At 42.1% G+C, this 15,781-nt stretch overlaps 1 protein-coding gene across 2 annotated transcripts in view; it reads left to right on the plus strand.

Annotated features, from left to right (window-relative positions):
• Positions 1–15,474, plus strand: part of GLIPR2 (GLI pathogenesis related 2) — a 29,423-nt gene extending 13,949 nt beyond the window's left edge. The window contains exons 2-5 of one of the 2 annotated variants that reach the window (XM_065832988.2): positions 238–346; positions 4,342–4,445; positions 12,746–12,823; positions 13,886–15,474. In XM_065832988.2, coding sequence (XP_065689060.1) covers positions 238–346; positions 4,342–4,445; positions 12,746–12,823; positions 13,886–14,046 — 452 coding nt within the window. In that variant the 3' untranslated portion in view covers positions 14,047–15,474. The remainder of the gene's footprint in view (positions 1–237; positions 347–4,341; positions 4,446–12,745; positions 12,824–13,885) is intronic. The other variant, XM_065832987.2, reaches the window with a different exon arrangement.
• Positions 15,475–15,781: the final 307 nt, after the last annotated feature.

A 15,781-nucleotide genomic window follows, 5' to 3' on the forward strand; every position in this document is an offset into this window, starting at 1 on the left:
AGCATTTTTCTTCAGCATTTAGTGTCTGTACCATCCCACTGGGAGTGTCTCCTAGAGTTAGTTCCTGGACAGAAAGCATTAATGGTTTGTTTTGTCCTGCTCCCGGGTCGTGAGGGTGGTGTGTGTCTGTTCTTCAGTCCAGCCTGCACCAGCATCTTAGCTACAGGGTATGCTTTTTCTGTCTTCACTGATGTCTGTGTTTGACAGACCTTTCCAACTTTTTTTATGTGATTTCAGCTTCCAAACAATTTGCTGAAGAAGTTTTGAAAGCACACAATGACTACAGGAAGAAACACGGAGTCCCCCCACTAAAACTCTGCAAGAAGTTAAACAGAGGAGCTCAACAGTGAGTTCAGTCCTTTCTTTTCTCTGAGATTTGTGACACTTTTTTTCTGTTAGGTTTGGCTGTGCATACTGCAAAAAACATTTGCCTTTTGACATGCTGATATTCAATGAAGGTTTACTGGGTGGAAAGTGAGGGACTCTACTCTGTGTCTCCCTACCCAACTCTTGTCATCCTGTCTTTCTCCATCACATAGCACCAGCTGCTCATATGGGCACTTCTGTGATCACAACTGTATAAATCTTTCTTGTGCCCTTTTCCAGACAGGGGATGCATCTGTCTACACTGATGTGTATCATCTGCAGAGGGTAGTTGTCTAAAACATGCTTCACCACCACCTCTATCAGGTGATGGATTCTCATCTGCAGTAGAATATCCACTGCTACTGAAATAGTGGAGAAAATAACGTTTTTCATGGTAGGAATTGAAGAGTGGTATAAGATTTATGGAATCAGAGGGAAGTAATTTCAGATCAAATTGTCTGTCTCCCTGGCCCAAAAGCAAAATCAGTATATGTTGTTCTCTAGTCTGTCAGGAGGGACACATCTTACCTCTTCTCCAGTGCTGTATGTTCAATGTACAGTGGATCCATCTTCCTGCAGTCTGACTTAGGTCTTCCCTACAGAAATGTGAGTCTATTACTGCTTGTCCTCTTTGCTGTAGACATGACAAGCAGATTATTTCCTTTCCCTTTACAGGAACCTTTTTCAAAGTAGATTTGAAAAGCTTCATTTTTTTTCAGGCTGATCCTCGCAGTACGAGGCACCTGAAGGAGAAAATGCTGATTAAACTGTTAAGAAAATAAATGTCTTTCCATAATAGCTAAATAGTGGCCAGTTTGATCAGTGCAGAAGTGAGATCTCATCTCCTGTTAGGCTTTCTACCATAACCATGCAGACTTCTCTGTGCCCTCTGGCTGGGAGCCAGAAAGACTGTGGCCTTTCCAGAACCTGATTTACTGTCCTGGCTTGGTGCTGTGCTGCCACACGGATGCTTCAGCTCCCACTCTCCCAGACCAGAGATCTTCACCACTTGTTGTGATATACAATGCACCATGCACATGGTGTGTGGATATGCCCTCTGGCATCAGGCAAAATCTGATTCTGTTTTAATTTTAACTTTTTTTTTTTCCTTGAGACATCATTGTAACTGGATACAGTATTTCTAAGAGATGGAATTCCAGTGACTCAGCCACATACCTTTGTAATCTTCTGGGGTTTTCCTTCTGTTCTTCAAAAGGTTGTTTTGTTTCTGTTTTACATGGTGCCTCACAATGAGGAAGAAATTACATCGACTTGTCAATAACACTTGTGTCTCCAAAGTGCTACAGCTGGTTTGAACAAGTCAACTTGTATGAATAGTTCAGATTATTCTGTCAAATATGCATTGCTCCACATTTATCACTCAGCCCTTGCTGAGTATTTTTAGGTCCTTCTGGAATTCCTAACAGTCCTTTCTGGTCTCAGCTGACTTTCCCCACTATGATGAATAACAATAGGAAACCTTTTTTTGGTTGTGGTCTGTAACTTAACTTGTAAGAATTAAGAGACACATGTTCAGAGTCTGGTGAAACTGGTTGACAGCAAGAACCAGAAATGGTTTGACCTGAATAAAAGACATGAAATATAAGAAATCTCTTATTTGACAAGAAAGATTTTGCATAATTTAAAATTCAAAGAACTTCACCTTTTCTTTAGATATGTCTGAGGTCTTTGTTAATGTATGCCTGGTGTATCTCAGGGTACTTTTCCATGCTTCTCTATCTGTGCTGAAAATGGCCTGTTTCATACTATTTTTCAGTTCCAATAATTGCAACAGGTTAGAGGAACTGACTATTGGATCCCTGCCTTAGCATGAGATGAGTCACTCTCAGCAGGTGTCTGTTTATCTCTGACTGTAATGAAGCATAGGGTGATGATGTCAGACACAAATCTCCGCTTTCAACTGACTGAGCTAGAGTGAATTAATCACCCTTTGTCTCAAATCCCTGGCAACTTTGTCCGTGTGCAATGTGTACTTTGTTCCATTCTTGTCTCTTGCTTGGGTTGTGGGAATCCTCAAATAGAAAAATTAGAGGACTGTAATGATATTGGGCATGAAGGAGCAACTACAGAACACAGAATCAGAGAATGTTAGGGATTGGAAGTGACCTCAAAAAATCATCCAGTCCAATCCCCCTGCTGGAGCAGGAACACCTAGATGAGGTTACACAGGAAGGCGTCCAGGTGGGTTTTGAATGTCTCCAGAGGAGACTCCACAACCCCCTGGGCAGCCCGTTCCAGTGCTCTGGCACCCTCACTGAGAAGAATTTTTGTCTCAAATTTAAGTGGAACCTCTTGTGTTCCAGTTTGAACGCATTATCCCTTGTCTTACCATTGGTTGTCACCGAGAAGAGCCTGGCTCCATCTTTGTGACAGTCACCCTTTACATATTTGTAAACATTAATGAGGTCAATCCTCTAGTTCAGGATCTAGCAGACTGACAACTGATAAGGGTTGGCTTTTTTTTTGTTTTGTTTTGTTTTTTGGTTTGTGGTTTTTTGTTTGTTTGGTTTTTTGTTTGTTGTTTGTGTTTTTTTTGTTTGTATGATTGTTTTGAGGGAGAGGATTATGATAGAAGGAAATGAGAACCTAGTGACTGAAGTGCTGGCTTGGGCCAAAATGTTCAGCTGGACAGATTTCCTATGTCTAGCAGATGCCAGTAATTCATGATTAGGGGAGGAGTAGCAAGACAAAAGAAATGTGGTGATCCATTTCTCCATTGTCTTCTCCTGAAAGTTACATATTTCTCCTGGAAAATATATTTTTCATAAGCAGTAGATTGTACCCTCATTTTCTTGTTGCTGTTATTTAATAAACCCTCAAGATTACCCACACCCCAGCCCACCCACTAAATTTGTCTAGCTCTTTTTCAAACCCATTTGTGTCTTGGTGTCTGCATCATCTTTTGGTGATGACTTCTGCTGCAGTGTGGAAAAAGTGTTGTCTTACTTGACTTTTAAATCTACGGCCTGATGATTTTGTGTGTTGCCTCTTATTTCTTGTGCTGTGAGCAATAACAAATGGTTTTTCCAATTTCACTGCCTCTGTACTGAAGCCTTTCCAATGTTGAATAAGGAGAATAATTATTTTTATACATGATGTTCTTCTTAACTCTGTTGTCCTAAGATGATAAAATACAACCCATGCTCTCAGACCCGTCAACTTCTGTAGAAACAGAGCTGCTTATCCCTTTGTTGGTGTACACACTTGTTGCCTCAGATTCTCTATGTGGTCCTCTTCTCCTCTCTACTATCACCTGGCACATTGCTCTTGTTTTGCATTTGCCTTTTTTCATTTGAAATTTGTGGGGTTTTTACTCTTGCTTTGAATGAATCCCCACTTTGGTCTCTTTTCCATCTCATCAAGAACATTTAAGTTTCTTCCATGAGAGGCTTAGAAACGTGGGGAGGTGACATCTGTAGCAATTGCTGGGTACGTCCCTTCCCCCAGCAGCTGCAGGTAAAGATGGCCAGTGGATGTCCAGGTGCTGGGCAGAACAAGGCGGGGAAAGATCTGCCATTTGATTTCTTCTAGGCCAGGTGTGTCAAACTCATTTTCACTGGGGGCCACATCAATCTCATGTTTGCATTCAAAGGGCTGAATATAATTTTAGGACTGTATAAATGTAACTACTTCTTCATTTGGCTGTTTAAAGGCAACTGCAAGGCTGGTGTGGCCCCCGGTGAAAATGAGTTTGACACCCCTAGTCTAGGCCCTTCTCTACAGTAACATGTCCTTCACAAGCACCCAAAGAAAATGGCCTCTAGGCCTTCCCTTTGCCTAACTCCTAGATTCCCCTGCCTAACTCCCTGTCTTCAGGGCTTTGCAGCTGAGTAACTTAATTTAAATCGTCACTTCCAGCACGATTCCTTGCTTGCATCTCCTCCTCCTTGCTCCTGCACCTTCTCCTCTCGGCTCACTGTGGCCCATGACTTGATGTATGAATTCCTTTGCTAGGTATGCAGAAGAACTAGCTACCACAAGGGTCCTCAAACACAGCTCTGAATCTGCTAATGGAAAATGTGGAGAAAACTTAGCATGGGCATCCTATGACCAACCAGGTAAGTTTTATTCTCTTATTGTCTCACAGACACTGGATAAATGGCTTGTCTTAGAATCACAGAATGTCCTGAGTTGGAAGGGACCCACAAGGATCACTGAGTCCAACTCCTGTCCCTGCATGTGACAACCCCACAGTTCACACCATGTGTCTGAGGGTGTTGTCCAGTCTCTTCTTGAACACTGTCAGGCTTGGGGCCGTGACACCTCCCTGGGGAGCCTGTTCCAGTGCTCCACCACCCTCTGGGGGAAGAACCTTTTCCTGATGTTCAACCTGAACCTCCCCTGGCACATCTTCCTGACATTCCCTCGGGTTCTGTCCTTGGTCACTAAAGAGAAGAGATCAGCGCCTGCCCCTCCTCCTCCCCTTGTGAGGAAGCTGTAGCCGCCGTGAAGTATCCCCTCAGTCTCCTCTTCTCCAGGCTGAACAAACCAAGGGACTTTAGTCTCTCCTCATATGGCTTCCCCTCCAAACCCTTCACCAACTTTGTGGTCTTCCTCTGGACACTCTCCAGTAGTTTTATATCCTTTTTATACTGTGGCGCTCAGAACTGCACCCAGTGCTCCATGTGAAGTACATTCTTGTGTGCTTCGGGCTCAGAGCCTCTGGTTGCAAGAGTACTGGCATTTCCCCTGCTCTGAAAGTGTATCCACCACAGGCTCCATGGGGACAAGGTGGTCGTTTGCCGTCACCTACATGTACTGAGAGCACGGAGCACATGTAGGTACAGAGAGGGTAAGGAACTGTGTGTTATGTGCCTTTGGAGGAAGGGGAAGCTTGGCTGCTCCATATGTCCCAGCTGAGGAGATGTCTGGAGTGCTACTTGGATGTCCAGGAGAGGAAAGGAGGAAACCGTCAATGCCCTCTACATCACCTTTATCCTTAGTTTGTCCCAGCCAAGGAGGGGGCTGACCACAGGCCAGCTGTGGTGAGGAAGGTGGAAAAACAGCTATTGCATGTTACACAGCAGTTCCTGACTGTGGGGGCAAAAAGTCAAGGGGAAACCAACATGACAGAACCTTACGTTAGACATCTAGTTTCTTCTGCTCTGTCAGCAAACAGGCTTTGAGCCCTTTTCCATGCCTTCATTGCTGAAGACAAAAACACTCCCTATATTTTCTGATCATAAATGTAACACGTAACCAGCAGCCTTTGGTTTGGATGCCCGAGGAGCTGAATTTTGGCCAGGCTGACAGCCTGGGGTGAGCCCTCAGTTGGATCCATGTTCAGCAGGCTCTTCCCTCCTGCCTCCTCCAGTGGGCAGGGCTCATGCCTCAGCCTGCTCAGGCAGCAGGTGGGGTATATTAAAAGTGACCACTTGCTTGGTTTATTCCTATCTACCCCTGGAATTTCCAGCACAGCCATGGGGAGACAGAAGCTCATTTCTGCAGGCTGGAGGCCTCTCAGTAAGAGAGTTTTAGACCCAGAGACACTGTTCAGTTCCTCTGCAAGTGCCAACTCTAGTCCCTAATGGGTTCTTTTTCATGGTGAAAAAGAAAACTAGGGTGGAAAAATACAATTTGATCTACTCATATTTGGCATTCTGTCCATTGCAAGACTCTGAGGCAAGAGTTCAGAGCAGCATGGGAAAACACAGATGTATGGCAAAGTTTGCATAGTGGCTATGACTCACTGACTGAGCTTATTTCTTCCTTCTTGCTTGTGTTAATAGCCTGTGCTCCTTCCCCTGAGGTTCAAGTCATAGAATTCCCATTTAGAGAGCTGGAAACAAAACACACGGATTCTTCCATAAATTGTATAATGCCTGTTTTTTTCTGGATCCAGTTTGTTTTCTTCAATGCACTCTTTCCATACATAACTTGCCAGTTTTGAGCAATTTTGTTACTATTTTCTTATCCACAGGATTGAATGTCTTGCTGAGGAAAATTAAGCTACATCCTCTTTTGTTCTGTAAAACACTTCTACATTTGCTATTTAGCAGGATCATTCAAAGTACCAGAATGAGAAAACTAGTTCCTCAAAGAAAGTTATTCCCTCGTCTTGGCTTAGTCTTTATCTCTGTGGATCTAGTTCATTCTTTTTTTCTTATATAGTTAGTTAATTTGTACCCTACTCATTCAGGCTGAAATTTGTATTAAGGCATCCATTCAAGGGCTTAACAAAGGCAGACAGTGTCTTCTGGTTTCTTTCCTAGATAAAGCAAAACTCAATAAACCTTCAGCATACTCTGTAGTCTCTCTAAGAAAGTGATGCTATTGTTTATTTTGGCTCTTACTGAATTCTGTAATAATGCCAGAAGATGCATTTCTTGTTTCAGAGACGATTTAGGCTTTCAGTTATAAGTCCCTTCTAGTTTGACCCCTTTCCTGGTACAAGAATACCTTGAATTGTATTCAGCATTTTGGAGTTACATAGCCTAAAGCTGTTGCTGGAAATACGTTTATCCCTGTAATCCAAGAAATAGTTGACAGCTGTTTCCTCCCTCCAGTCCTGCAGGAACTGCTCTGCGGCAGATTTCTTTGTCTGTGTTCAAATAAGTGAGCTGCTAATGCGAGAGACCGCAGCGTGCCTTGGCAGCTGTAGTTTGTCAGGCTTCTCAGGATACCTCGTCTCATTCCTCATCTCTCGGGAGGCCAAAGGCAAGCACTGGATGACTAAATTCTGGTTGGGATGGCTGGTGTGGTCGTGAAGAACGTGCCGTGTTACCTGTGAAAACACCGCAGCTAATGAACTCTAGAGAGTTCGTAAGAGAAACTCCCTGTATGTTATCATGTATATTGTCACATATGTTATTGGGGGAACCTTGGTCTGCCTATAGATAGATCAGGACTAGCGGGCAGAGCAGCACAGATACCCTGTACCCAGCCCTGCAGGACCGCGCTCTGACCAAGAGCTTGCCTTGATGCATCTCTTGCTGTTTAACACCAGGCTTACACAGTACTGTTAAACAAAACAAAGCAAAATAGAATAATGACCTGGAAGTAGAGGATTACTTTCTAAAACTATTAGTACAATTTCAGTCTAGGTAGTTATTTCATAAAACCATTAGTATGTCTTCAATCTAGGTAGATATTTCATTTCCGAGGTAAATTTAAACCTACCTCTACTTTCTTTCTCCTCAGACTGCTGGAAGGAAGTTTGTGATAACAAAAGCTAGAAAAAGATTCGAGGAGAATTCTGAGGTTATGGGTGCCTTGGTTTTAAGTAGATGCACTACCCATCCTCGCACAGAAACATGTCCTGTGTGATTTTATGAGAACGTTTTTAGCAACTTACTCAGTGGGATTACTTGAGGATTTAAGGATTCTTTGGTGTGAAGAGAAACACTAAGGCAAGGCCTAGAGAAATTAAGTGTTAGAAGAGGGAGCTGAATACAGTAACAGGGCTGCCACAGCTTTGTGCCTCCCAGTAGTGAGGTTGAGAGTATGTTCTCAGGTGTGCACACACAAATACACATGTACAACATGTACATGCATATATATGCAGGTGGCCACACAGATCAGCACAGGCCAAGGCAGACAGCATTCACATGAACAGAGTCAGTGCCCTTATCCTGTTCCCCTTTCTGGCTGATCACGATTAAGTGAATATTCATACATATTCCAATAATGGAGTATAGATTAATAAAATAATAGAAAATATATTTTTTCCATTAAGGGGTTTTAAAATATCTGTATAAAATTTATACTTTCATAACATCAAATATATCTACTTATTGCCGTTACTGAAATACATATATATAAAATTCCAGTGTGCATCCCTGCAGCAGCTGGGCTCAGACACTCAGTCTGCTCAGTAGCTGCCTGTGGATCCCAGTGTCTGCTGGCACCTGAACGTACAAAACCCCTAAAGCTGCATTTCCACTCCAGTTGCTGGTACGGAGTCTTTTGTGCACTCAACTCTCTGGCCATCAGCCAGAACGCCTCCTTCTCCCTGTGTCAGCCCTGCACTCCTGTAGTAACTCTTCCTAATCCAGCTTGGACTTTTTAGAAGAGTGTTACAACAGGAAAAGGGATAATGGTTTTAAACTACATGAGCAGAGGTTCAAGCTAGACATGAGGAAGAAATTTTTTACAATGGGGGTGGTGAAACACTGGCACAGGTTACCCAGAGAGGTGGTCTGTGCCCCATTTCTGGAAACATTCAAGGCCAGGCTGAATGGGGCTCTGAGCGACCTGATCTAGTTGAAGATGTCCCTGCTCATGGCGGGGTGTTGGACTAGATGACCTTTGGAGGTCCCTTACAGCCTAAACTGTTCTATGATTCTGTTGCTCACACACTTGCACCTGTGCTGGTGCTCCAGTTGCTGGCAATGCAGGCACCCAGTTCCCTGCAACCCTTGGTCAGATCACAGTTGTTGGCACTTAAACTCCCCCCCACATCCATACAGAATAGAGCTCCTTACCCAGGAGAACAGTTAGAAATGAAATGTAGTAAGACAACAGGACAACTGATCAGATGCAAGGCATGGTCAGGCAAGTACTGACACCAGTTTACATGCAGCAGCCCCTTTTTATCTGTGCGTTTCAGAGAGTGATATCAGCAGAAGAACTTCACACCAGCTCTCTTAGTCCTATGTTTGGACTGACCTCCTATGGTCAGTCCTCTGACCACATGAGGTAGCTTGAGGCACAGTAATTGTGGCCACACTACTAGGTCATAGCTTGGGTAAATAAAGTAAAATCACTATGGTGATTCTGAGCCTAGTCTTGGGCAGAACGATACTTGGGCACTAATTCAAGGATTGTTGCACCAAGTTTTTGTGCAATGTAGATACGTACAGAGTTGCGGTACTGGCAAAACTTATTAGCGTGAAGTTCAGCCTGTTCCAAAATGAACATCTAGTAAATCTAACCGAGCAGGTCATCAGTCAGCTATCGCTAGGAAAAGGGTGGAGTCAAACTGTGTTTCCATAGAGAAAGTGTTGAAACCGTGAATGTGGTTTACAGCAATGCAAACAGGAAGGATATTTTTAAAAAAACACCAGTACACTAATTGGTCTGCAAGTGGAGCTACAAAAGAGAAGCTGCAGCACTGACTGTAGGAGAGATCTGCAGGCTTTTTGATAGAAGTAAACGATCATTTCTGCCATAGCTGGGAATAAGGGGTGGGAGTGAGATTTCTGTGTTCTTTCTGTCTGACTGAAACAGCAAGCAACCCCTATTCTAGGGGCTTTGGGGGGCATGGGAGCTGTTTTCAATGAAACATTGAAATGCAAGGGAAACGGACACTAAATATAACTGCATCACTTATTCTGTAATTATTTTGCACGGAAAAACTGGTCAGTTCTCTAAACCAGCAAGTTTGAGGATGCAAGTTGCTGCTAAAGCAGCTTGCCTTGGTGCTCTGATGACCCCTAGGCTGTTCTCAGTTCATTTTCTGCAGGCGCAGGGAAGCCCAGGGGTCACTGGGCTCAGAACAGGATTTTTCCTCAGTCGCCCGTGTATCAGCTGTCGCTTTCAACACTGGTTGGGTTCGTCCCCCACCACTGCCTTGTCTACTGCTCTCCAAGGAGCAAGGAATCAGAAGAAAAGTATTTCAGAGGAAAGAGAGCACATTTGATCACCAGATACCTACCTGTCTTCTCATGTGGTAATAACTTACACGTAGGACCACCCTTGACTCCTGTGGCATTTGACAGATGCAATTCATTCCATTCACTTCCAGGCCACTTCAACATGATTTCAAGACAGTGTGTCAAAAGTTGCCCAGTCCTTCAGTCACCTTTTGCCAGGAACAAATCAGTCTTTAATTTCTTGCAGCCTATGATGCAATGACTCTCATCCTTCAAGGAGGATGACAGCAGTGCCATATAATGATAACCCAATCCTGAACATGAATAAACAGAGCATGTCTGTCAGTTTCTAGGCTTTCACTGCCTGGCTGCAATAAGTTCGAAACTCTCATCTGCGAAGGCTGGGAATTAACACATCAGATTGTGCTACACAGCTCTGCTCATTGTCTTTCATGAACAGGACTGAAGTATTCTTACCTGGTACCATTGCCATCTCCCTTGAGTTAGAGACTTACCAAATTTTCACATGATTAATATTCTTTAATAAATTTTAAAAATATGAAGAGATACTGTGTTTGTCAAAACTTCCATGCGTCTTGCAGCATTTCCACCATGGAGATTTTAAGTTCTTGTCACATGGAGCTTAGGTTCACTTCTTAGAGGTACAGTAAGCTGAGTGGGGTTGACATTGTCTTGAACTACTCTTTATGCTATGTCATACTGATTTATTGAGGGAATGAAGTGCTGGTAGCAGTGGGAGTGCAGTCCTACATGTGTAAAAATGCTACTTATACAGTATGGTTACTTAAGTGCTTATACACTTAAAATACATGTGCTTCATAGGATCTGACATGTGTGCAGTCACATTCTGCACTTCTGTTCTACCCAGCTTGCCACAAACACATCTAAACCCTTCATAGCATTGAAGTCTAGGGTAGGACAGGATGATCTGCTTGGGTTTTCTTTTTTTTTTTTTTTTTTTTTTAAACGATGTGCTTTTTCTTTTCCCCTTGTATTGCATGAAGATTGCTCTTTGCACTTTTTTCAGTCTTCATTTTAGCTTTTGTGTGAGTAACAAATGAAGTTTTTCACTTCAGCTGTAAAACAGGTCTACAGGGTTTGTTGTTTGGCACAAGGAGAGCAGGGGAGGAAGGAACCTATTGTTATTCCTGAAACATTTACTTTGGGAAGCAAGAGAGGTTTTGCTGCCTTTTGATGTAGAAAATGTAAATTGACTCTACTAAGAGAGCGCCATTCCTAACAAGCAGTGTGGCATAGATCAGTTCATAGTACCTCCAGTTAACAGACCTCTCAAGAGATGGCATTTCCTTCAATATTTCCTTTTCAGTGACAGCTCTGACAGGGCAGCTTGCCAGGCTACCACCACTGTCCTTTTAGCTGACTGCACTCATAAGCAACCAAAGTTTCAAGAAGCTAACGGTGCAATGTGTGACTTCTAAAACAGCCCAAGTCCAAGACTTTTTTCTGCAAAACAGCAAAACATGAGTCATTGCTGTTCTGCAGCCAGCAGTCCATCAGGGGCCAGCGTTCTTCATGACGGTAGGCTTGGCAGCACTGGCAGCTTGCTATGAAATCAACTGGCCTTGCGTTATACATCCTGGAATGCTAAGCAGAAATTTCATTATTGATTAGCTCAAGGAAAAACCTGCCTTCTTCCCCCCGCCCCATGCAGTGTTTGACACAAGAATTTCCTAACAGCTACTAGTGGAAAAGAAGCAACGTTTGGCTTTTGAGTGCATAGCATCTGCAAGTTCTGATTTGAGCTCCTGCCCCCTGTGCTGTCTGCTCCACCAGGTCCACTGCAGATTATCAGAATCTGCTCCTTTCTATGGGGTTCCTTAATTCTTCGATTAATTATTTATTTGGCAGACATCAACCTTAGAGACCCACAGACATGTAGTGCTACAGCACTGGCCGTGGTCATCGTCCTCACACAGCTGTGGTCAGTGAAAGCCTTTGCTGAGATGAGCTGGTGCTGGACAGAAGGACACAGCAGCAGGGCCAAGGCACATATATTTGAGGTGTCTGACTGTAGTACCCTGAGTTAGAGTGCCTCTAAGTGGACACTGACAATTGCTCAAGTGCTAAGTAAGATCTACTAAAAATAAATGCACTCAGAAATTCAAAGTGCCACATGCTGATGAGAACACAGAAAACTAGAGGATGTTGGAAGTGTCATTTTTCTTGGGTTTGCTTGCAGCTGTAAGGGGATATCTTCACACACCTGCATCCACAGGTGAGAGGCCTCTCTGTAGAAAAGGTCCCTGTGCCCTCAGAAAATCTGGCAAGGCTCACTTAAGTCTTTTCAAACACGTTCCAAGAGGGAGGAGCTGGTGAAAGCCATATGTAGAAGCCTAATGACAGGCACAGTCATCCAAGATGAGGGTGATGTGTCTTCACTGCCTTCCAGGATGAAAGTTACAGCAGGTTGTGGGCAGAAAAAAATATAGAATAAACTCCACGTATTAAATTGCCAGATGGTTTCTTTGAGGACTAAAGGGATTTCTGCCCCATCTTGATCCAAATGCTGCACCACACAGATCTTTCTTGTCTGAAGGTTTTTCTAACTTCAACCTTGTAAAGTTTTAATCGCAGACAAGAATTAGTGGATGGTCCTGTTTCTTGATCTGTTGGTGGCAGTACAGTGCTCTTCATCACCTCTGCCCTTCCAGGTGAGACTGTTTCTCCGTGTTCTTAGAAATCCTTGTCAGCTGCTAACAGAAGATCTTGCTGGCCAAGCTGTGAGTGACCTACACTTCTGCGTTTATGTCATGATTGCACAGCAGCTTTCTTTTGTCTTTCAGGAAAGGATGTAGCTGACAGATGGTACAGTGAAATAAAAAATTACAGCTTTCAAAACCCAGGGTTTTCTTCTGGGACAGGTAAGTTGAGACTGGGCACTGTTTCTTCAGTAACACAACTTTTATTTGAAGAAATTGGCTAGCCAACTCATTTTGGTATTTTTCAAAAAACTACCTTTATTTGTTAGAAAAAAAATAGACAGAAAAAATGACAGAATTTCCTCAAAGTTTTATGTAAAAATCTCACAAAAGGATAAAAGCAAACTGAGAAATGAGGAAGTAAGAGAAATTTGTGTGTTTTTTTTAATATTGTATTTTTCCCCTGACTCCAAAATTTTTAAAAGGCAACTTATTTTTAAGGGAAATTCATTTGTAGAAAATACTAAATTGGAATCATATAGGTGTCTTACTAAATGTAGTATGTTGTTGTCTACATTGACATGGATCTTCTACCAGGTTATATCACTCCAATCACAGAGATCACTTCAGATATAATTTGGAGATCAGTCACAGTCCATTGACTGCATATTGACAATCTGGTGTTGAAGGAACGTAAGAACATTGTTCCTTGAGTAGTGCTCAAGCGAGAGATATACCCCAAGCTGGTTTCAGATGAAGAAAATCATGTTTTCCTCCCCTGGGGTCTGTCTGTGCCTAGAGAGCACAACTGATGGAGCAGCACAGTGCAGGGGTGACTATTACAACTAGGCAGAAGAAGCCACAAAAGCAGTGTTATTTTGAATAGTTGTACATGCAGGCACATGGGGGAGTATGAGATGGTCAAAGCAAATGAACAGTCATCTCTGTCAGAACTGCTATTCGCACTGGAGGGAGTGAAGAGCATGACTCCTTTGTCAAATTTCATATCAGATGTTCATAAAACTACTTCTTTCATGATTCTCTTCCTAGGTATGCTTATCTGGATATAGGACGTGGAGCTGGGAATAGCAGTGTGGAAACAGATCAGATAAGACTTTTTCAAGACAAAATGACAGATATAGTTTACTTTTCATGTCCTTAGCTTGTTCACCTATTGGAGAAAGAAGCAGTTTTGGTATTGTTTTCTTTCAGCCCCTCAACATGTTAAAGGGAATGTCATGGGTTTAGTACCTAAGATAAATGCATATGTTTCTCTCTCTTCAGGTCACTTCACAGCAATGGTTTGGAAGAACACAAAAAAGATGGGAGTTGGAAAAGCATCTGCTAGTGATGGCTCAACGTTTGTGGTGGCTAGATATGATCCAGCTGGAAATGTAGTAAATCCAGGCTATTATGAAGAAAATGTCCTTCCTCCAAGAAAATAACTTTTTTTTTTTTTCAAAGGTAGTCTTATTGTTTAATGACAACTGAACCTGGATTTGGACTTAACAGTGTTTGAAATGAAGTACGATTCAATGAAATTTCCTGTTTGATGCTGTGGTTCGCTTGTCATTATAGACGGAGCAATTACATGTTGCTCGAGTCGGTCTGCACATTAGGTCCCTCTTGTTTCTGAGGGAGTTTCGGTTTATTTGAGGATGAAGTATATGCAGCATTTCTGAAGGGTAAAATTTATAAAGTGGGTTTTTTTTTTATAGTTTGCATGAACTCTGTGTCAGCATGTGAGTAAGCACATGTTGGATGTCTCTTTTTAGACAAGCAAATTTATAGCTTTCTGTAAACTGAAGATACCAGCTTGTAATTATATCATGTACTGCCAGTTTTCCAGTATTTTTTAATAACTGTAGATTTCTATGCTCTATCTATACCTCCTGCTACTGTGAGGCCTTCTCTCTGCAGATGGACCATATGCAAATCTTCCCATATGAAAGGGGCACATGTAGAATGTAGTGGCATTCAGACCTAATGTGGTTTTATTAAAAGCATCTCATGGAACACTAAAACGTTTCTGGCAAAATTGTATCCATCAAGCAATCCGTAACTAATGCATGGTCCAAGAGCTACTAAAATTGTTTAAATCCCAGCGTTACAGTTTAGATGCTAATATTTAAAAGCTATTTGAGATGAGTGCTATTTCAAGTTCAAACCCATGTTACAGTTTACATTATGTACATTATTGTATAATCAAATTGTTTACTTCTGTTACAGGAAAGCAAGATAACTACTTTTTCTCTTAGAGACTTAAGCACAAAAAAAAGTTTCTTTGTTGGAGCATGTTAGATTTTACTTCTCAATAACTTTTTTTTTCATTTCCTAGGGAATATCTTCTGCAGGTGTCATATTATGCAGACAATGACATTCCCAAGTAATCTTTTGTCTCCTTTAATAATGTCACAGGGGTAGTTATTCACATGGTCATAATTCAGAGATGGTTACCCTTTGTTCATATCATTCAATAACAATAAAAATACTTTACATGCTGGACTGATGCCCTGAAAAATTTCTGACTAAATTTCCTTAAAAGCGAGCAAAAATTCTGATGACACTTCTTTTCTCTTATGAAATGTGGATTGGGCCATTTTGGCCAAGTTCATATACTGTGCTTCAATTTGGGGTTTTCTTTCTTTGTAAATGTTTATTTTGACTTCTGCTGAGATTCTGTATGCCAGAATTTGGTTCATGAAGGGTGCCATTACAGAAATACTTCCTTTTGTTTACACAGTTGTAATAAACTGCACTGTTATGGCTTGATTATATGTCACTGTGATGCTGTACATTACAATCTATTTGCTGCAACCAAGAATTTAACACATATAATGAACATCTGAAAATTAAATATTTTTGAATATTAATTGCTCAAGCCTCTGCTGTTGCCTGAGTCTTTGTTGAATAATCTTCAAATTTTATTTCCAGGGCATTAACATATGACGTTATTACTTTTGCAACATGGAGCATTCTAGCCCAGGAAAGAAAGATCTTCTAAGAAATGATAAATCATACAGCAGATCGTACATCATCCCTTTATATAAAGATTGAAGTAACACTCGAAGCTGGAGCTGAAGAGGCGTTTTCTCTTTTTCTGTTGAACTCCTGCTTTGTATCTCATTTTGTTTCTGCTGCTCCCTCTCTCGGTTGACATGTTCTTGGTAAAGACAATCC

Source organism: Patagioenas fasciata, chromosome 2 (genome assembly GCF_037038585.1).
Source record: "Patagioenas fasciata isolate bPatFas1 chromosome 2, bPatFas1.hap1, whole genome shotgun sequence".
Classification (NCBI taxonomy): Eukaryota; Metazoa; Chordata; class Aves; order Columbiformes; family Columbidae; genus Patagioenas; species Patagioenas fasciata.